The 22049-nt window shown below is 31.7% G+C and overlaps 3 protein-coding genes across 4 annotated transcripts; all 3 read right to left on the bottom strand.

The window, feature by feature from the left end:
• Nucleotides 1-2256: 2256 nt before the first annotated feature.
• LOC102579976 (nephrocystin-3-like) lies at nt 2257-5192 on the bottom strand. Its single transcript, XM_006352172.2, has 3 exons — nt 4322-5192; nt 3046-3954; nt 2257-2679 (listed from the first exon to the last, which is right to left on the bottom strand). Exons 1-3 carry the CDS (start codon nt 4987-4989, stop codon nt 2439-2441), a joined length of 1818 nt encoding a protein of 605 aa, XP_006352234.1. The 5' UTR covers nt 4990-5192; the 3' UTR covers nt 2257-2438.
• Nucleotides 5193-8751: 3559 nt separating this feature from the next.
• On the bottom strand, nt 8752-10506 carry LOC102603294 (transcription factor MYB90-like). Its single transcript, XM_015310847.1, has 2 exons — nt 10350-10506; nt 8752-9658 (listed from the first exon to the last, which is right to left on the bottom strand). The coding sequence occupies exons 1-2, from the start codon at nt 10480-10482 to the stop codon at nt 8820-8822; spliced, it is 972 nt and encodes a 323-aa protein (XP_015166333.1). The 5' UTR covers nt 10483-10506; the 3' UTR covers nt 8752-8819.
• Nucleotides 10507-14952: 4446 nt separating this feature from the next.
• Nucleotides 14953-20205, bottom strand: LOC102579447 (POC1 centriolar protein homolog A-like). Of its 2 annotated transcripts, none has more exons than XM_006352170.2 (8): nt 19892-20205; nt 17686-18814; nt 17240-17330; nt 16979-17136; nt 16837-16888; nt 16098-16177; nt 15906-15999; nt 14953-15801 (listed from the first exon to the last, which is right to left on the bottom strand). In XM_006352170.2, the coding sequence occupies exons 2-8, from the start codon at nt 18793-18795 to the stop codon at nt 15251-15253; spliced, it is 2136 nt and encodes a 711-aa protein (XP_006352232.1). In that variant the 5' UTR covers nt 18796-18814; nt 19892-20205; the 3' UTR covers nt 14953-15250. The 2 variants fall into 2 exon arrangements, with proteins under 2 accessions (XP_006352232.1, XP_006352233.1); XM_006352171.2 differs by having other exon boundaries at nt 17686-18808.
• Nucleotides 20206-22049: the final 1844 nt, after the last annotated feature.

The raw sequence follows: 22049 nt of genomic DNA, 5'->3' as shown, positions 1-22049 counted from the left end.
AATATTCTTAGAAGTCATTTTGATATGAAAGATCTTGGTGAGGCAAATTTTATTCTTGGAATAAAAATAACAAGAACATGTGATGGAATTTTCCTTGACCAGTCACATTATGTTGAGAAAATATTGAAAAAATATAATTTTCTTGATTGCAAGCATGTTGCAACTCCTTTTGATTCAAGTGTTCACTTATTTCCTGTTGAAAGTGAAAATGATGTAATAAATCAAAAGGAATATGCTAACATAATCGGAAGTCTGAGATATGTGACTGATTGTACTAGGCCTAATATTGCATATGCATACTGAGTACTTGGCAGGTTTACAAGCAAGCCAGGTAATGAACATTGGCATGCTATAACAAAAGTGATGAGATATTTAATTGGAACAAAAATTGTGGTTTGTTCTATAAAAATATCCTGTTGTACTTGAAGGCTTTTGTGATGCAGATTGGAACACTTTATCAGGTGATTCCTGTTCTACCACTGGTTATGTCTTTACTTTAGATGATGGTGCTGTTTGTTGGAGATCAAAAAAGCAAACTATTATTGCTAACTCTACCATGGAGGCTGAACTAATTGCTTTAGCTTCAGCTAGTGAGGAACCGAATTAGTTAAGAGATTTGTTATTTCAAATACCTTATTTTGAAAAACCAATTCCTCCTATTTTAATTCATTGTGATAACACTGCTGCAATTGGTAGAGTTCAAAACCGTTATTACAACGGTAAATCCAGACCTATAAGGAGGAAACACAGTAATATAAGATCATATTTGACAAGTGGTACCATTAATGTTGATTATGTCAAATCTTGTGATAATCTTGCAAATCTTTTAACTAAGGCCTTAACAAGAGAAAAGGTCTGGAGCACATCGAGGGGAGTGGGATTGAAGCCAGTGGCGGAGGGAGGATTTTCATCAAGGGGGTTCAAAAAAAATTAATCATGTAAATAATATCCACAAATAAACGGATCGGATTAAACTGCCAAATCAAGAAGAAAAGGGGTTTTTAATATTTGACTTTATAATTAGGGATTAAACTAATAAATCCTAAATTCCCAACCCTTCATATGATGTAAGTGCATTGTTTCCTGTAGTTTGTGAAGGTTGAGTTGATAAAACTCTTAATGAATATTTGTAGCCCGTATGGGTGGAGTGTTAAGCTTACAGGAGCACTCTCGACAGATTTCACACTTGTGATGTGTGGAAGTAGGTCGCTTCCTATGAGAATTGGGCTTATTCTCAAAAGCACTCATGAAATCGGGATAGCACATGGCCATAACGTGCTGGCTTTAAAGCTCATGTCTAACACCTTTGATTATTATGTGTGGACAGTGATATTTATTTTCCTCAAGCAGTCATAGTTCAAGTCTGAGACCACTACGACTCTGGAGTAAAAGTTACTGTTTCACTAAGTGGAGGTTCAATACAGAGCACACCTTCATTATGCATGGTAGTCTCCTTCAGCTGATATACTCTCTTGTCTAATATTTAAATGAGTGGGGATTGTTGGTGTGACCATTTTAATATTATACAAATTGTTACATATTCACATTGCCAATGCCACACTAAGTCTTTGCTGAAATGTATGACATTTGTGCCTAATTACTCATGGTCAATTAATGACCAGAGGCATAAGGCATATTGCTTTCTGAACGTTGGCAATGGAACGTTGGCATTTGCACGTTAGTGCATTTGTTGCCCTCAACTTTATTTCATTATTTACTCCTCCATTAATCTTGTAACCTATGTAACTCCTAAGACCATTATCTTCACTATTTACTACACCATTATCTTCCTATTCATTGCTAGGAAGACTTCTTGTACTATAAATAGTGGTGGTCTTCATTTGGTTTGTGACACACAACATATAAGATAAATATAGAGTGAAAGAGTTAGTCTCTTCTTATTAGTTGAAGGGAAGTGTTTTTTTTGTGGAGCTTTGGACTCAACTCTTGTCCAGAGTTATTGAGTTATATTTTGTGATTAGGTTGTTGTATCCTGGAGGGGACAAGTCAAGAAGGATTACTGCTGGACCGGTGAAAACATTTGCTGCAATGGGCTTGAATCTCATTAAAGAGAGCGAGATATCCACAGCTCAGCCTGAAGAGATTTATTTCTTCATTTTTATTTTCAATTGTAATTTTGTATTTTTTATTATCTTGTAAGTTTTTCACTAACACATTTTCTCTAACATCATATCTTTGTAATTTACTCCCATACATGATAAACATTGATTGATTTTGTTGAAACTGAAAGTAAAATTTGGAGGAAAAAATGACAACAGAAACATCTTCAAATTACAAACTGATAAACAAAATGAAAACAAAGATGAATGACAATTCAAAAGGACAACAACCAATTGGCTTCACCAGATTATAATGATATTAGCTTAGCTCCTATACATACCTCTACAATGTTACAGAATTTTTTTTTCTAGACAGAATCAACTTCTGAACCCAAAGGCAGACCATTTCTTTGATGAAGTCTCCTTCTTCGTCGTCCTTTTAGAGGTTGGATCAATAAGATTTTCTAAGGATTTCGGATTTTTGTTCCGAGATCTGCCTGCTTCTTTCAATAATTCAGCCAGCCTCTTTTTCTCATCGTTGAAATCAGGATTTGCTGTTCCAAGTTTTTCCTCTCTCAGTTTAAGAACGTACTCTAGAATCTCAATAGCATCATCCACTCTGTATGTTACATAACATGTCAGAACAACCTTAACATAAAAAATACGCTTTGAAAGGTATATAGAGGCCACCAAACCAGTAATGGCTTTTCTCTAATGACGATAGAGAGGTCATTTTCATTAGTGGAATAAAAGTAGAGCAACATATCGGTCTATCCTACCACAAATGTAACCTCTAAGCACTCAATGCATATGGATTTGGTACATGGGCATGACAGTTCATAATGTATAATAAACCACAAAATAAATGTAAGATACTTGTGATATATTGCTACTTCAATCCTTACTCTAACAAGTTGGCATTGCCTATACCGGTTCTTTGTTTCATCTAGAGATGTAAAAGAAAATGCTCAAATATTAATATTACCTTCCAATAGCATCATAAGTGGCGGCAAGATTGCTATAAACACCAAGGGTATCTTGATGACAATGGCCACACTCCTGTTCCAGAATTTCTCTAGCTTCTTCGAATAACTCAGCAGCCTCATCTATTTTAAACAATTGTACAGAAGACAACCCCATCTGATTTAAAACAACTCCAAAGAAAGCTGATTTCCTCTCACCACTGGCTCTAAGTTTTGTTACTGCATTTTCAAAGGAACTCCGTGCCTCTTCATATCTCCCGACCATATAAAACATAACACCCATCCGTGCTTCTATGCCAGCAATGGTACTTTGCTGTCCTGGTTTATCCTCTAAGAGTTTCATTGCCTTGAGCAGCAGTTTCAGGGCCTCCTCAGGTTCATTAAATAACTCATATATTGCTGAAATTTCCATCAATCCACTGGCAATATCTTCGGGGGTTGTTCCAGGTACAGGTTTTGCATATATTCTGAGGGCATTCTCACAATAGGATCTGGATTCCCTCAGTTTTCCTGTCTTGTAGTATAGGTCAGCCAGCCTTACATAGACAGATGCAACTGAAGGATGGTTGTCACCCTTAGATGATTTGAAAACAGTGAGTGCTTTCTGATAGGAGAAGACGGCCTCATCAAAACGAGACAATGACAAGTAGATGTTCCCTATTCCAACATCAATAGTTGCGACCTCAGTTTCCTGTCCATTGGCAATCATAGCCATGTTGGCAAGTACAAGGTGCTCAAGGGCTAACTCATAATCGCCTTTAGCCTCACATATTAGAGCCATCAAACGACGATCAGCTGCCTCTTCAAGAGAAGCTGGAGGACTGTGCACACGATGGATTTCCAGTGTTTTCTTGCACAAACTCTCGGCCTCATCAAACTGCATTGCCTGAACATGGGCCTCAGCCAAGTACCTACAATTCCAGTTTAGCTGTGTCAGAATAATTATAGCCAAGAAAACACATCGCCATCTTGAAATCAAATGATTATCAAAGGCTTATTGACCTCAATCAGAAGCATCTGTTAACTAAGTTTTACAATGAGTTAGTTCATCTGCCTTGCAGTAAAATGTTTTTGTCTATCCAATTTCTTCATCCAATTCGATTATTGCGAAATACGAGCTACAATATTTGGAAATATACAAGTAACAATAGGTTTATCCCGTCTTCAAATGCCAGAACCACTTCTACAGATAAACATATAACATAAGAACTAAAACACTAAAAATGCAAAATTTGCGAAGACTTCAAATGCTAGGAGCAATGAGATAAGATACATTACCTACAAGTCTCTGCGACTCTAGGATCTGTGTCTCCCAATGCTTCCATCTGTGTTTTCAACCCTTCCTTGTAAGACTCGATCGACCGATCCAACTGTCCTAGCATAGAATACGTATCACCAAGCTGCATATACCCTGAGAAGGCCGCAAGAGCATGATCCGCACCTCTTGAAACCTCCGGCACCTTAATCGCCGTTTCTAGCACCGGAATAGCCTCATCAAATCTCACCAAACTACAATATATAGCTGCCACAACGTGCAGACTCATAGCTAGATCCAAACTCGGCTCACCGTCAACCGCGCACCTCTCAAACGACTTCGCAGCTCGTAAAGCATAGTCTAGTGCTTTGTTCGGTCCTTCGCCGGAGGCAATGGTGTCACGCGCTAGCTTTAACAGGAACGGTCCTAGATCCGGATTGTCAAGAGATGACTCGTCGATTTCAACCTTCTCCGGCGAGGATTTCTTCTTTCCGGAGCTCCGATCCGGAGATGGCTTCGCCCGTGAAGTTGACGGTGATGGAGGTCGTCGTGGCGCAGGTGAGTTTGTTTTCGGGTTAACTTGTTCGGATCTACTAGAACCCGGCCCGTTTCGGCCGTGGTTCTCATCGGAAATTGATATTCTCAATGCCGGAGTTTCCGGCGGAGTTTTGATTGAAACTAAACCCGGCATTGCAACAGCTCGAAAATGCAAAAAAATGAAAATCACACTCTTTGCTTAAGAAGTTAATTAATCTAAATTTGGCAGACTATAATATGTTGTATTAAGCAGTGATTTTGTGATTAGTGAATAGTGAAGAGGTAATTAGTAGGATAATTAAGGAGAGAAAATGAAATTTAGCTAACGTAAACCAACTGTTAAGAAAATTAAAACATTGAGGTGAGGGAGAAGGCAAAGACTTTGAGTGGACTTAATACTGAAAAAATATTAGGCCAGCTCAGATTTGTGCCGTTGTAAAGTGGGCCCAATTTTGATTACGTGGATTCAATCTGCGCTGGAAGGTATCATTTTTTATTTGAGGAATTTTCATAAATATTTAGCTTAATTATCCAAAACGGATATATATATCAAATCCATAAATATATGTAATATGTTAGGTACATTGTAGATATAATCCTCTTTTGACGTAGTTAGTTAATATATATATTTTTAATTATCATTTAATCAAAGACAAATTGGTATAATTTTGGTGTAAATTTGTATCTATCTTGTACAAATGTATCATTTAATCAAAGTTAAAATACTTATTTGCATCAAACTAACTAATTTAAGTTAAACATTTTGAAATTAAAGTGAGAATAAATGTATGTGTGTAAGATAGTTATTTTGTATATTTATTAGTCTGATGTAAAGACCAAAGAAATAAGTTTTTATGGATCCCAAATATAATGCGTGTAAATTAGATATTATTTTAATTAATATTATAAGAATACTTTATGGTTTCAATTTTTTTTTTTTAAACTAATAATTGTATCTTTAAATATAATAAAATAAATAATTGACGAGCATAGTTTGGTGAAAGTATTATTGTAGGTTGTTACATGGCATAATGTTGTCTTAAATCATATAGTCGTTCCATGATTAGTATGATTAGACAAGTTTTAGCTTATGACTTTGAGTGAAACAAATGCAAGCTATTGCAATAGTTGGGTTTTGATATATTTATATAGATAAGACGGTTATCAATAAAGATTACGATAAAATGATAAATAGTTTTTAGTTCTTAAATTATAATTGTAAAATTGTCTTTCTATAGAACATTTATTCTAATATAAGATATTTTAGTTCAATATATATTTAATCAGATTCTAATGAAACTTATATATATAAATATCAGGTGGAAAAAAAAACAGATTAGACGCATATGAAAGATAGATGAGATATTTGTCCAAAGCAACTTTGGATTTTTGGATTACTTTGGACACACTCACAATTATGAGTATCATTTGAGATTCTATAGAAACTATAGGATATAATTAGGTTACTTTTATTGGAATTAAATAACTTAAGATACCATTCTCACTGTCTTTTCTCTCTACAGGCATGTGCTGGATCATAATGATTTCTTTCAATTTGTTGAAGATTTTAGTTGATAAAAAAAATTAAGAGTTGCAACAACAATATGCTAATTAACCATTATATTTTTGTTCTTTTTTTCACATACGTCGAGGTTAAATATATTAATGAAATTTTGAATTAATGAAAGTACCATTTCACAAATTTTCAGTAATTATATTAGTAGTTAAAGTTATATATAATGTATTAACTTAACTTACAAACAAATATTTTAAAATATCACAAGGTGTGAATTTTTTTGATTTTTTTTTCTGTATGTTTAACTTAGTATATTTTGAATTATTTTAGTGAAAAAATTGATTTCATCACGAGAACAATTAGGAAGTCATTTGATAGATAATAAAAAGACAACTTATAGAATATATGTCGAACATTTATTTAGAAGCACAGTCAATTAAGATCAGGAGCGCATCGCTAGTAAATATTCGTTGGCATCTCTTTTTTGGGGATGGGCGTAAATGATGATGGACCTTAATTAGTTGCCAATTTTTGGGCCAACAAGTTGATAGCAACCTCATTCTCATGCAATTTAAAAGTTTTCGTCTTAAATGTTAGGTTCCACTATCTCTTGTATTTGAAAACACTATGGCTTTTAATTTTACGCATCGATACTTTGAATTTTGAAATAACTTTAGATATATAGTGACTTTAAATTTTGTCACATATGATTGAACTAGAGGACATGTAACTTCACACGCCATAAATCTAAAATTGCTCCGAAGTAAATAGACGTACATTTTTACACACTACGAATATGACTTAAGCGATGGTCCCAAAATGGATATAGGTGAATGAGAATTTTATTTAAAAGACATGTACTTATAAAGTTGAAATTGAAAGTTATATATGAGTGTGGTTACACTGGCATACTGCATCTGCCTTATTAGCTGTCTGCATTTAGTTTACAAATGTTATGGTGCGTGGCTCCTATGCCACCACAAAAAAATTGATTGAATTAAAATATAGATTTATGCCATTTTCTGAACCTTTTTGTATGATGTGATGTTATTCAAATATTACCAAACAAACATTAATTCATCCTAATTTAACAGTTTGTTTGAAGGGGAAATAAAATAGTTTCTAAAAGTTTTTTTTATTTGAAAAAACATGAGACAGTACTAGAAAGGATATATAAGAGCATGACTTGTGTCATTTTTATAAGGTTAATCACTTAATTATAAGGACAAAATATAAAAAGACATTCAAACTTGGCCTCAGATATCATGAAAATACCCTAACTTTGAGTATGCACGTCTAGACTTCTTAACTCGTCTTCATTGTGTCAGTTTAAAACTCCAACTACAAAATTATTATCTAGACATTTTAAAATTATGTGCCACATTAGCATTGGATATCCACTAGACAACATAGAGACAAGTTAAAGTATTTATTATCAATTAAGATCAAATTAAAATATCTAAATATGTACTTTCAATCGAGATGTGTAGTAAAATTTCTTACATTTACTATGAATATAATCTAAAAACTCATGGTTCTCTTTCTCCTTTTCTCTGGTTATTCCTCTCTCTCCTCTATTGTGGAAATTCACAAAAAATTTATGTATATATATATATATATTTTGTTTCTCATTTGATGTTTTGAGTCCATATTAGAGTTTCGATTAAATTTAGATCGCACACTGCAGGATCTATTCGGTGACACTTCCAACAAAATTTTCTCCATATCTAGAGTTCGAACTCGAAACCTCTAATAAGAGTGTAGTAATTCTACCACTGCACCTCAATCTAATCTATGTTGGTTATGTATATGCCTTCAATGTGCCTCAAGCAACTTGAAAGTACACACCTAAAGTGTCAAAACTAATAAATAAGGTTGTTCCCCAGTCCTTATTAAAGGCTGCCCAACAACTTGAAATTCACCACTTGCACTAATAAAAAGAAATACTGGTAAAGATTTGAATGGTCACAAACCAATATATGATCCAGAAATTTCTTGAAAGGGTCATAACTAGTTAATATTAATATATATATATATATACGAATATTCTTCTAGAAAGGAATTTCCCTTAATTCTTTGTTGAGTCTATTAAATGTTCAATTCAATAACTAGGATACTTTTTTTTTAATAACTAGGATACACTTTTTGTTTGAGTGAACCTCAAATTAAATTATTGTACGTTACTTCATTTGGATGTACAAAACAAAATAATTATAAGGGGAACTTTTAAATTATCATTAAAATTCAATCATCGATAAATAAATATATATATATATATATATATATATATGATAAAAATAAAATTACTAACTAGAAGTTAGATAAAAAGTACTAAATTAATCAAAATATTGACTCTTGATCGAACACGAATAATGTCACAGAAAAGTGGAACATCCCATATATTTTTACAATGAACACAAAAATAGAAGTAAAAGATTTTGAACACTAAATACTTGCACTAGACTATACTACATTAACATTGGATCATCTTGATAACATTTTTCAGAAATAAGTTGAAGATATTCTTCATAAACCTTCTCCAACATGCTTTCATTTGAAAGATCACAAAATCCATCTAGTAGTACTTCATCAAATAACAAATTTGAAGCACAAGGAATAAATGAAACCTCTTTAATTTTACCCTCAACATTCTCATCATCATTGGTAATAACATTAATCTTCTTGTTGTTATTATCACCTTCTTCATAACTATCTGAGGGTGAAGCTATGTTGCTCGGGCTCTTCAAAAATGCAGACAGGTGTATGTCAGATCCTTTAGAAATAGTGCATTTTTTAAGGACCTGACACGTTTGAGGCAACATTTTAAGTGAGTTGGAACAACATAAGGATGAATTGCTCAATAATGCAACATTTTCAATACTAGAATTCCTTATAAGTTCAGAGGAAAGTCTAATTGGCTTTGGGACAAACACAACTTGAGGAGTGTCTAAAGATTGGTCTTTTTTCTTGTTATTTTTCTTCATTTTGTCTTGTTTTTTTCTTGGATTTTCTGTTTTGGGCTTTTTCTTGGGATCTTTTTTGGGGGAAACTTTGTGCACTTTGTGGAGTTTGGGCTGAATTCCAGCAATTTTGAGCTTCTTGATTACATGAGTGTTCCAGTAATTCTTGATTTCATTATCTGTTCGACCTGGTAATCGACCAGCTATGAGTGACCAACGATTGCCCAAAAGGGAATGGAGCCTTATTATAAGATCTTCTTCATCTTGGCTAAAATTTCCTCTCTTGATTCCTGGCCTTAGATAATTCATCCATCTTAGCCTACAACTCTTTCCGCATCTAAGTAGCCCTGAAAAATTCAACTCGATATTAATTATACAAAAATATCACAAGTAGGGGAGGAGCTACATGTCGTTCGGCATAACTTAGTAGCTTTGGACAGATATTATATTTGTGTTAGAGCACAATAAATTATCTTTACTAGAATTTAAAATTCATAAATTTAAAATTTTTGTGTTTGATTGGTGGCATGAGTAGAAACAAAAATACTTTTTGAAAAAAAAATTAATATATTAAAAGGTAAATATAATATTAGCAAATTGGAGAGTGTTACAACTAAATTTTAGAGTGATATAATAATAATAATAATAATAAGTGTTAATCGCAATAAATATTATGAAGTTAAATAAAGAAAGTCATTTTTCTTATTTTGATAAATAAAAAAATCAAACGCTAAAAAAAATGACAAACATTAACCAATATTCTTAACAATGTGAATTTTTTTTATAAAGTGTATGAGCTTTGACCAAAAGTCAATAATATTCCCATATTATGAGTATTTAAGAGCCAAACAAGATTCTAGAAACTAACTAACACACATAAAAACATAAAATGTGAAAGATATTATTCGAACTCTTTAAGATTATCAACAAATACGTCTCAAATTTTTTAAAAATAATACATTTCTGAAAATCCAACACAAATACAATAATATTTTTAAAGTGTCTAACCAACGTAAATTTCGAAGTGCAAAGGCATACCAGCTTTATTGGGCAAGTTTCTCCATTGGCCTTCACCATTTTCCTTAATATAATTTGCAAGTAATAAGTCTTCTTTTGTAGACCATGGACCTTTACGAAGCCCCTCTTTAGCACAACATGGAGCTCTCCCCATTTCTTTTTGCTCACTATATAAGTATATTATATACTTTTATTTGGACAAAAATAAAATAGAACTTCTCAATATATATAATGAGATAAGAAATACCTAGAGACAAAAAGTGTAGACTTAAAAACGATAGACATTTAATGCATTTATTTAGTTTTTTTTTCTTTAAAATAATTTAAATGCAAGGAGTATTAGTGGTCTTCTTTGCTCCGCATGCTACTAAAAATAAATAAATTGTAGTTGAGATGGTCGGTTCATCTAAACTCAGTACTTTCGATATAAAATAAAAATTTACTGAAATTTTGTTAAATATTAGATTAGAACTTATACATATACCAAAATAATGAACTGCATATGATAACACTTAAAATTAAATTTAAATTCTGAATTCGATTCTGATCGATGTATGAGAAAAAATATATGAAAGATGAAGAAAACGCCACAAAGGTTGTAGTAAATTAAAGTCGTGCCCTTTTAGAAGCCACGAGATCCACTTCAGGCACATTAAATACTGATGGGACAAATAGAGACAATATTATGAAGTTGTTCTTTGCTACTATATACTATTAGTTGGAAATATTAAGACCTAGAATATTTCATTCATATATATAACGTTTGAGCTAACTACGACATTTCATCTAACTTCATAACATATTTGATTTTATCTCTTAACGATATGAGTATCGGATGAATTTGCGTATATTATGACTATTTAATTTAACAGTGTGTTCGTTATATATAATAAGTATAGATATTGAGTAATTATGTTTTGTTATTTTCTAATATCACAATTATAAGATCAACTTGCACATACAAATATTAAATCAATTTATATATATTTCGACTAATTTTATGAAATATTTTTTTACCTCTTATAAGTGGATATCAAATTACTTATTTGGGACCCCTCATTATTATTTCTTGTTTGTAGTATTCATTTATTCCTTTTGTCACAGAGGCAAATGATCACAGGGAAGTGATTAAATCTAATGAAAGAATTAATAGATAATAATACCTCTTTACCACTTGCATCATTTGGGCAAGGACTTTATACTCCCTTCGTTCTTCTTTAGTTGTCATGATTTCTTTTTAGAGTCAAACAATTAAAAAAATTGATTAACATTTTACGATATATATTTTATCATATTAATATGCAAAAAGTTGTAATTTATAATATTTTTCGTATAGTTTTTAAATATTTAAATTTTAGTTTAAATATCAAATTAATGTAATCTAATTTAACTTTAAAAATTAGTTAAATTGACTTTTGAAAAACGCAACATGATAACTAAAAAGGAACAGAGGGAGTAGTGATATTTCTCTTCTGATTTGAAGTTCTTTTTCTAAAATGTTTTATTTATCGTACTGTCCGTCCATCCACGACCACCAAAAAAAAAGGGAAAAACAAAAAAGTATACATCAATATTGTAATGTTTTTTTTTCTTTTTTTATATCACTTTATTTTAAGAAAATTATCATTTTTACCAAGTTTTCAATTGTATTTTAGTACAAAGTAGTCATAAATAAAAATTAATATATAGAGCAAAGTGTTGATCAGTTAAAAATGTTCATATAAAAAAATAAAAATGCTCAGATAAATGTGTAGACATATTATATTATCGAATAGATATAATTAAGAATAATGGTATATATATATATTTTTTTTACTATATAAGAAGAGCGAATAAGCACACTCTTCTCTGTCAACACGTGTGCTTACGTGAAAATACACTCAATTTAAGGGTTATTTTTGTCATTCTATGTTTTACTTTACATAAGTGTTGAGTACCTCAATACCACGAAATCAGTTAATAGCCTCCACGTGGGCCGGACGATGAAGGTACTTGCGTAAATAAATCAAAATAGAGGGTTGCTTTATGGTATTTCGTACTTTTCAAACTTGAAAAATGATTGTACTTGCCTGCTTCATAAATGTACTTCCTTTTTGTTGGACACAAAAACCATTTGCTTTTTTCCTCTTTTACGGCTTTAATTGTGTGGGCCCTATTATTACTTTTGTACACCATTTCATTTTTCCTTGCATTATTCTTATATTTTATTATTTCCAGTTTCTATCCTCCAGGGATCTTTGAATATTATTTATTAATTAATTCATTCATTAATAAAGTATTTGTATTGTTTCTTCCATTTTAATTGTTTCATCTATTTTTTTTTGCACGAAGTGTTAAATATGAAGAATATTTTTAAATTTTGTAATCTTAAATTTAAAATATATCACATATATTAAAGTAAAAAGTATTTCTAATTTTATAATCATAGATACGCTATGTAAAAAAATTAAAATTAAGAAGTAATTTTCTTTTTAAGTGAAATAAAAAAATAGTTCAAATAAATTGATACGGAAGGAGTCATATTTAAAAAATAGAATAAATATGTGATATTATTAGAAAGAGCTTTAATATATATCTTAAACATTATTTTGTCTTCCGTATATTATTTTGTGCATATATGTGGAGTTCTAAAGTTTTTAACATTTTAATATAGAAATATGATTATTTGAAAATTTTAGTACTTTCTTCATTTAAAAATTTCTTTGTTTTTCTTTTAATTTGTTCTATATTTAAAAATTACATAAAAAGTACTGAAAATCACAATGTAATAATATAAGATATTAAAAAAAACATAATTAAAAATCATAAAAGAAATTTTATTGACTCTTTAATTCCATATTGAAACAAAAGAAGTTTGTTTGAAAATAACATAAAAAGTAACGTAAATTAAAGTAAAATAACAACTAAAAATATTGAAGAATCATATAAGAAATTTAGTTGACTTTCGTAAAAGTACCTACGTCACATAAAATGGAACAGAAAGAGTAATATATATTATTTGAAAATGATATAAGAAGTGCTATAAATCACAATAAATTAACAACTTCAAAATATATTTAACAAAATCACATACAAAAAATTATATAACTCTCCAAAATTTCAATCGGTGTCACATAAATTGAAACAAAGAACTACTTCCAATTTATGTGACTTACTTTCCTTTTTAGTCAATCCCAAAAGAATGTCACATTTCTATATTAAGTAACAATTTGATTATAAAATATTTATTTTACCCTTAATGAAATAATTTACAGTCATACAAATTATATAATTCATTTTGGACCACAAGTTTTAAAAGTCTTCATTTCTTTCTTAAACTTCGTGGCGAATCAAACTACCTCACATAAAATGAGACGGAGAAAGTAATATATATTAGGCCCGCACTGGCGCGAGAACCTAATATCTAGTATATATATACGAAGCAAGATGGAAATGACTTTAATTTGATGAAGGATAAAATAAGAAATGAAATTAATAAAATGCTAGTAGAATTATTTTTTATCATCTTTTTTAATCAAACTTTATGAGGCTACCTACTTATATTTATTTGCTGCTATTGATAAGCTTGCAGTCTGGTTATATCATTTGCTCAGAAAATTTGGAAGGGTGCTGCAATTGACTTTTCCACGTGTCTGATTATAATTTGCTGAGAAATTTTATTGTCTGAAATATTATGTCAGAAAAGAAGAATTTAAAAATAAGAAAGGTGAGTCAAAATATTTTTGAAAAAATACATGAAAAGGTTGAAAAGATTCTAACATATATTATATCATACATAAAAATGACGAGGGCGTTGTGAAATTATTGAGATCTCTATTACATATTTTTGGTACATAACGTGAAAATGAAAAAAAAAATTATGAGGGAGCAATTTTTACCTCGGTGGATTTGTTAAGCATAAATTCAAATTAATTAAATCGATGAATCTCGATCCGTCAAATCGAAAAAGAAAAAATAAGAGTAAAGTTTAAGTTCCACATTTCCTCTTTGATCATGGTCATATCATATTTGACAATTCTAGGACCCACAAGACTGACAAATCATATTATGTGGAGTAAATTTGACCTCTTAATTAAGCCAAAGTAGAATAATTCAAATTGATAGGGTGGTCAACAATTATATGGTCGTTTAATTTTATCCCATCGATAAGATATCTTTGCTTACCTCATAAGAATCGTTTGTTCACGTTATATACTATTTATGCGGTGAATAATAATATAAATTTGTTATATTGTGAAAAATATTATAGCCATAGTTGCATACAATTACCTTTACAATTATTCAAATATCGTTTACACTGTCAATGTATTAAATTTACACTTATTCAAGAAAGGTATAATACATAAATATACTTGGATTCAACTGACATGTATGTTCTCTAACTTTGAGTGTGCACAAGTAAACACTTAAACTTGTATAAAAATTGAACAAGTAAACACACACATCACAAATTGTCATGTAGGACGAATGTATCCATTTGTTCAATTTCATACAAGTTTAAGTGTCTATCCAAAGTTAAAGGGCCCGTTTATGTGTTATGTCTTCGGAAATAAGCTTCAAAATTTCACTCTTCTAACTTACAATAAATATCACAATTTACAGCTCAAATTCAAAAGACTAGAACTGAACAAATGAATAATGATATTTGTACTATGATTTTCATATATGTGAATAATAATTACATATATAGACTAGTATATGCTCAAGGCACAAAATGTACTATAACCTATTGGATATCATATTTTCTTTGTGTTGAAACATTTTTTGGTGACAGAGCCAAGAATTGATATAAATTTACAAGCAAGAGAGAAAGGAAAAAATCTCAGGCTTTTGTCTGTGGCAGAATTCGAAATTGCCTAATCCAGGCATTAGGCGTTGCGCTCTTACCACTAGACTGAAGATCCCCGGGGGGAGAAAGAATCTCAGAAACGAATTGGCAATCCGTGGTTGAGGAATGTTCTAATGCATCCATCCAATCCTGCGGTGACAACCACGAGACCCCACAAATGACTTGAACTCAATGCACTTTGCCAGGCACTCTTCAAGATCTTGTATTCGGATTTACATATAGAAGGGGAGACAGTTGCAGGAGGACTTGAGTCGGGTAGTTTCTCCTCTGGCCACGTTGCAGAGCTCTTTAGTAGAGAATCTAAGAAAGACGCACGTCCCAAGGAGAAGCAATCTTGTAAAGATGAAGTCTTTGAGCATGAGTTCTCGTTGACATCACCGTTTGCTAAAACATTTCCTGGTAGTGTTGTCACTGGGTTGGTTTTAAAGCCAGACCAAGGTATGGCAACTGATGCATTTTGGGAAAAGAAACTCTCAGATGAACGGACTTTCTTTGGTTGGCTAGTCACCCCGTCCTCATGACTATAGTTCCAGATATAAACATTTGAATCCTCAGTGACTGCGAGAATGTGTTTCCCATCCGATGTGAATGATGCAGGACATTGGCTATCCAAATTTTTAGTTCCTGGACATGCAGCAGAGACAACAGAGTCAGAAAATCTACTCAAAAACGTCTTTTGTCAGAACTTGGTGGGGGACGGGGAGGTAGAGGGTACGCAACCAACACACCTTTGAATTTGCAGATGATGTTGGATCCACAAAGTATTCTAACTTGGGAATCAGCAGAAGTAACCATGACTTTGCTCGAGTCATTCGGGCAGTACTGCATGATCAAAGTCTACGTCAGTTCTCAAGAGGGGGATATAATCAGTACGAGAAACCATTCTTGTGAAAAGTAAGGAAACGAAAACAAACGGTTACCTGAAATCCAGTTACTCTCTTGTTAGTAAGCTTCTTTTTTCCTTGCAGGCATACCTGAAGGCCCATTTGCAAACGATTACCTAACACACAGAAATGATAGTCCATTAATGCGAATTGTCTGATAGAGTAGAATGAAACAAGATAAGTACTCCATAATATATCAGAGTAAAAACGCCGAGTGATGGAAACTCAGTTGCACAAACAGTTCACTTAAATATAAATGCATTTGAAGACAACTCAAAACAGATGGAGAACACAACTCCCTCCCCTCCATTTTTCCCTTCTCTTGCATAGCAATATTGCACTCACAAAATACAATTTTATAGTACCATTCCAGTGGTTAACTTCCTTTCTTCACTTCTAGAGCAGGACAATGAATGCTCGATGAGTATTATATGGAAATCATAGCTTGCAAAGTGCATTTAGAAGTTTAGAGAAGTTAACTGTATTACAATGATAACTTCCCTTCTTTACTTCTCGAGCAGGATAATGAATTCTCGATGAGTAATATATGGAAATCATAACTTGCAAAGTGCAGTTAGAAGTTTAGAGAAGTATACTGCATGATTATATGCTTTTCTATCATGATGACCTACTCTAGCAATTTAGTCGGGGGACAAAAAAGTCAGTTACCAGAATTGTTCTATTCTCAGAGCTAATATCGCGAGCATTTATATGCAAATCAGCGAGAAAATGGAAGAACTAGAAAAAAGTGTCAAGAAAAGACAAGCTACCGTACCAACAACATCATAAAAACGGCAATTGCCATCCATATATCCCACAACACCTCCCTGCACCAATCACAAGCAACAAACTCAAATAAGTTCCAAAACCAAGTACAATCTTTAAGAAGGTTTAAAAAAGAAGCAAAGTGATCAAACCTTTCCATCAGGACTATAACAAACAGCTGTCACTATTTCCTTTACATCAGTCCAATCAATCACTCGACACCCATGCACCTCCCAGAGACGTACTTTCCCATCTATTGAGCCACTAATGAAATAATTATCATCCATGGGATTGAACTCTACACAGGTGACTGTATCCAAGTATGACATGGGCAGATGTATGAGATGAGAATCCAGTTTACAGTTTAGAAAAATACTTCAGCAAGAAGAGTGAAAACACAGAAATAGGCTCACCATAATTATTGTGCGAATAAACACCAAGGCATTTATCATGTCCAACTTGCCAGAGACGAGCTGTTTTATCAACAGAAGATGACAGCAGATACTGCAGCAAATAATGTTCGTACAAGAATTACGGTTTATTAATGTAGGATGATGTTTTATAAAGCTGTAAAATATACTCTCGTCATTCACTTTTACTTGTCCATAATGGACTTTGCACTCCCCTTAAGAAGTAATAAATGAAGTGCATACTTTACTTAAATGCCCGTGACTATTAGCATTTCAAAAGATCTTGAAAAATGATTTGGAGAATGAGTAGTTAATGTTAAGGGTAAAACAGAAAGAAAAAAAAAATTATGCTAAATTGACAAGTAAAAGTGATATCTATAGTGGACAAGTAAAAAGTGAATAGAGAGAGTATTTAGTAGACTTAAGCCAATGAGATATATTATACTGACCCCATTTTTGGACCATGAGAGGGCCAATACTTCACCGGTATGCCCACGGAACTCGTGGATTGGTTTCTCCATAATCCGGAATAACTTTGGTGGGAGTACAACACAAGCTGATTCTGATGATTTTCTCATCATTTTCATCCCATTGATCTTCTCTCTGTTGTCATTGAGAGAAGCTAATTTGGAAAAATGATTCAGTGAGAAGTATAAACAAGAGGGGTCAATATCCTGAACATTGAAGTTTTTAGACATCTCATCCTCAATCACTCTCCAAATGCGCACAGTGCCATCTTTGCCAGCACTTGCCAAGTATTGGCCACAAGGACTGAACTTCATTGTTATGATGGAGCCTTCATGTGCCAGGAATTCTTGGCCTGTGTAAAGTGAGGACAGTTCTTTTGACTCCTTCTTACTTGTTTGGACCCGAACTCTTTGAGTATCAGCCTCTGGCTTTGTCCTCACTTTGTGTAGGGTGCCAACAGTAAGTTTTTGAAGCAAACTTCTCACTTTCGTCTTTGTATTAACCATACTAAATCCCTTCATATCTCTATGGAACAACTGTTGAACCAAAGCCGATGAGCCAAGAGTTCTTGTAAACTCTTCAATAGTGAATATCTTGTTTGTACCTACTTCACGTAGTCGGCTAAGCATGCCATCCTTGCCTAATTCATCTGCAACAAACTCTGATCCACTGTCCAGATTCCTAATTTTCCAATACATTGGATCCTCTACAGCATCCTCCTCCAATTCTAGAGCTTCATTTGACTCGAAAGATTGGGAAGATCTACCAGAGAAAAAATTGCCTTCAGCATCTGAACTTGCCAGCACAGTCTCATTGTCATCCCTAATTCTATCAGTACTTGTCTTTCTCTCATCAGAGCAATCAGATCTGTCGCAATTCGAGTTCAAACCCATCCATTTCAAGAATCTATGGCGGCGTTCATCAACACTTTCAGGATCCTGAGTCCAAAATTCATATCCCAAAGCACGTTCGGAAATCTCATTACGAGTACAAGCATCAGAACCATCCAAACCCAAATCAGAGAGAGAACCGGTCTCAGCACGTATATCAAAGAAACTATCTTCTTCAGTCTCACTGTAAGTTCCCATCATTCTTTGAATTCAACTACTCCTTGAAAGAACAGAAAATCAAATCAGAAGCCAAACTTCAAAAGCAAGATTTTTTTATAAATTGTCAATCAAACTGGAAAGATCACTAAAAAACAACCTATTTCTTTAATTCACACCAAAAGATATACCCAAAAAAACAGAAAGGAGAAATTTTTAGAGTTTAAAATCCCCATATGATCAAGAATTGAGCACAAAAAATCCCCAATTATGATAAATGAAAATATGCAACACCCATAATTAAGAAAAGAAAAAAACAGATCTTTCAAAAGGATAATCAAGCAACCAAGTCAACATGAAAATACAGTAATCAAAAAATTGAATCCCCAACAAGGTATTTAAAAACAAACTATACATAGTCAACAAAAAAACTAACATAAACATGCTTATACTTCTATAAATTCAAAGCTAATTTTTTTTTTAAAATTGCTTACCTTAACTACCATGGACTTAATCAAACCAGCCCAAAAATTATTTCACAAAAAATAATAATATGATCTCTAGCATCCACAAGATGATATGAAGACTGAGAACCAAGTGGACTCAAGTCAAAAAATTCACCACTTCTTCAATTCACACCACCAACCCAAAAAAAAAAATCCACATAAACAACAAAAGGAGAAATCTTTAAAGTCTAAACTTCTCATATAATCAAGAATTGAGCCTAAAAATATGATCTTTAGCATCCACAAGATCATATGAAGACTGAGAAAGTGGACTAAAGTAAAAAAAATCACCAATTCTTCAAAATTCACACCACCAACCAAAAATAAATCCACATAAACAACAAAAGGAGAAATCTTTAAAGTCTAAACTTCTCATATAATCAAGAATTGAGCAAGACAAAAATCCCCAATTATGATAAAAACAGAAAATATGCAACACCCACAACCCCAAAAAAACAGATCCTTCAAAAGGGTAAATTAAAAACAGTAATATCAATCAAATTACCACCAAAAAGATAACTTGTACCTAATCAACATAAAACTAACATAAACATGCTCATATTTCTACAATTTCAAGATAATAATAGTCAGTACAATTACTGTATCAATCAAGAAAAATAACAGATTTTTCTTACCTTATCTACCATGGACTTAATCAAAGAACCCCAAGAAATAATTTCAGAAAAAAGATTTGATCTTTAACATCCACAAAATTGAAATTGGGACTGAGAAACCAAGTGAACTCAAGTAAAAAAATAAGCAAAAAAATTCCAAAAAAACAGGGGACAAAAGGGGCAGGAAAACTGGGAAATGATCTCAAAGATATTAAGTCAAAGAAATTGAAGATTTCAAAGAAAAGGGTAATGTATGAAGGTGGAAAGGTGAAAGAGAAAGAGTCGCTATTCTTCTTTCTTCATTCTTTCTTTCTGCCTTTTTTTCCACTTTCAAATGGACAGACAAAACTTTTAATATTTATCTGACGGTTTTACCCTCCTCCTTGTTGCGTCCGTCCAATTAACGGTTGTAACGAATCGTGTCATGTCTGTTAGCAACACTTAAAAAAGGGGTTGTTAGGTAACTGATAAGAGTTATATGCATGTATAAGTTACGAGTAGGGGCGGATCTATATATATTAATTTATATTAGAGATAAGTGTTAAAAATATATTTAAATTATTAATTTTTTTAAGTTTCATACCTAAACTATTGAGAGTGTGAGCTTCATAATAAATTATTAATATTAATTAAAAATTAAAGTTACTATCCCAAAAATAATATTTTTTTAAAAATAAAATTTAAATTATTTTTCTTACCCCACTCCACCGCCTCCTCTCCGTACCCTCCCCCCGGACAATCCCCCGTACTTTTATTATTTTTTTAAAATTCTTTTATAAAATATTTTTTAAAAAAATTCATACTTCACCCTCTCCCCTCCCAAAATCACCTACTCATTCCCCAAAAAAAGTTGATATTATTTTATATTAAAAAAATAAAAATTCTACTCCATCCTATTTAACCCTCCGCTCCTAATTTTTATTTTTTTACATTTTTCTTGTTGTGTTAGATATGTACGTATATTTTTAAGATTTTTTTTCTATTTGTGTACCGAATATAACATAAATAAATAAATTATTTTAGAAAAAGTCTTGCGGCGGCAAGTTATTTTTTTTCCTCTTTATATTATATATATAGTAGGTTTTCAATATTTTTGTATATATACTAATTTTTAACCACTTTAATCAAAGAAGATAGCCCACTGTGCAACTTAGGTTGCAAATGTTATCTCCAATTTGCAAGTTCGATTCGAGTGAAAATCTTGAATCCTTCATTAGTTACGCGCAGTTTATTTCTATCCAACATAAAATAATATTTAAATTTAGGTTTTGAAGTAGCAAATTAAATTAACTATTAATTTTATACATGAACAATTTACTTCTTAACTATTATATACCAAACTTGTTACTATTACTTATTCAAGATTTAATATTTGCACATTCAAATCAGCTATCAAACAATTCATTATGGTATTGTTTAAAACAAAACAAAAAACTTATTATGTTGTATAATTATAGAAAATTTCTGGCGGATCAAATTTACTAAAAAAAAGTTAATAAAGAAATAAACATACTTGTGTAATTTTCGGATATATGTATTCCTTTGCACCCTCTAACTTAGCCCCTAATAAATAGGGATATTAAAATATTACTTTCATTATTTGTTTTTATTATTATTATTTTTTGTCTGTTTCAAAAAATCAAATAACATGTTTGAAAAGAAATAGAAAAATGATGACATTATTTCGTATCGTCGCAATTATGTTTGAATTTATATAAGATTATAAATTTTAATATTCAACCAAATTGGTTCGTATAAAATTATAAAATGAAATGGAGGAAGTATTCGTATATACAAAGACCAAGTTAGTTTATATGTTGGTTCCTTTACATAACTTAACGTATAATTCACATTTTTTAAAAGTTATACAAAGAATACCATAATTATATATAATTATTATGATTAAATATGTTTGGTAAGATCTAGGACTTCCTACCTACTTTTATGTTATGACAAAATAAATCAAATGGATTATAATACATTTGCATAGCATGGTAATTGAAATAAATTTGTATAAGTAATAATTGATATTAATAGATTTTATTTAAAATACGTATTCATCAAGTTATCTACTAGAAAAGACATGAAGTTTTGGTTGTTAAAGATGTAAAAAGAATTTTAAAAAATAAGTCGCTTTTTAATTAGAGAATATATAATGTGCTTTAAATTTATAACCTAA

The sequence above is a fragment of the Solanum tuberosum genome, unplaced genomic scaffold, assembly GCF_000226075.1.
Source record: "Solanum tuberosum cultivar DM 1-3 516 R44 unplaced genomic scaffold, SolTub_3.0 scf00147, whole genome shotgun sequence".
In the NCBI taxonomy this organism is placed as follows: Eukaryota; Viridiplantae; Streptophyta; class Magnoliopsida; order Solanales; family Solanaceae; genus Solanum; species Solanum tuberosum.
The sequence above is the reverse complement of the archived record's forward strand: the minus strand, read 5'-3'. Positions and strand labels throughout refer to the sequence as shown.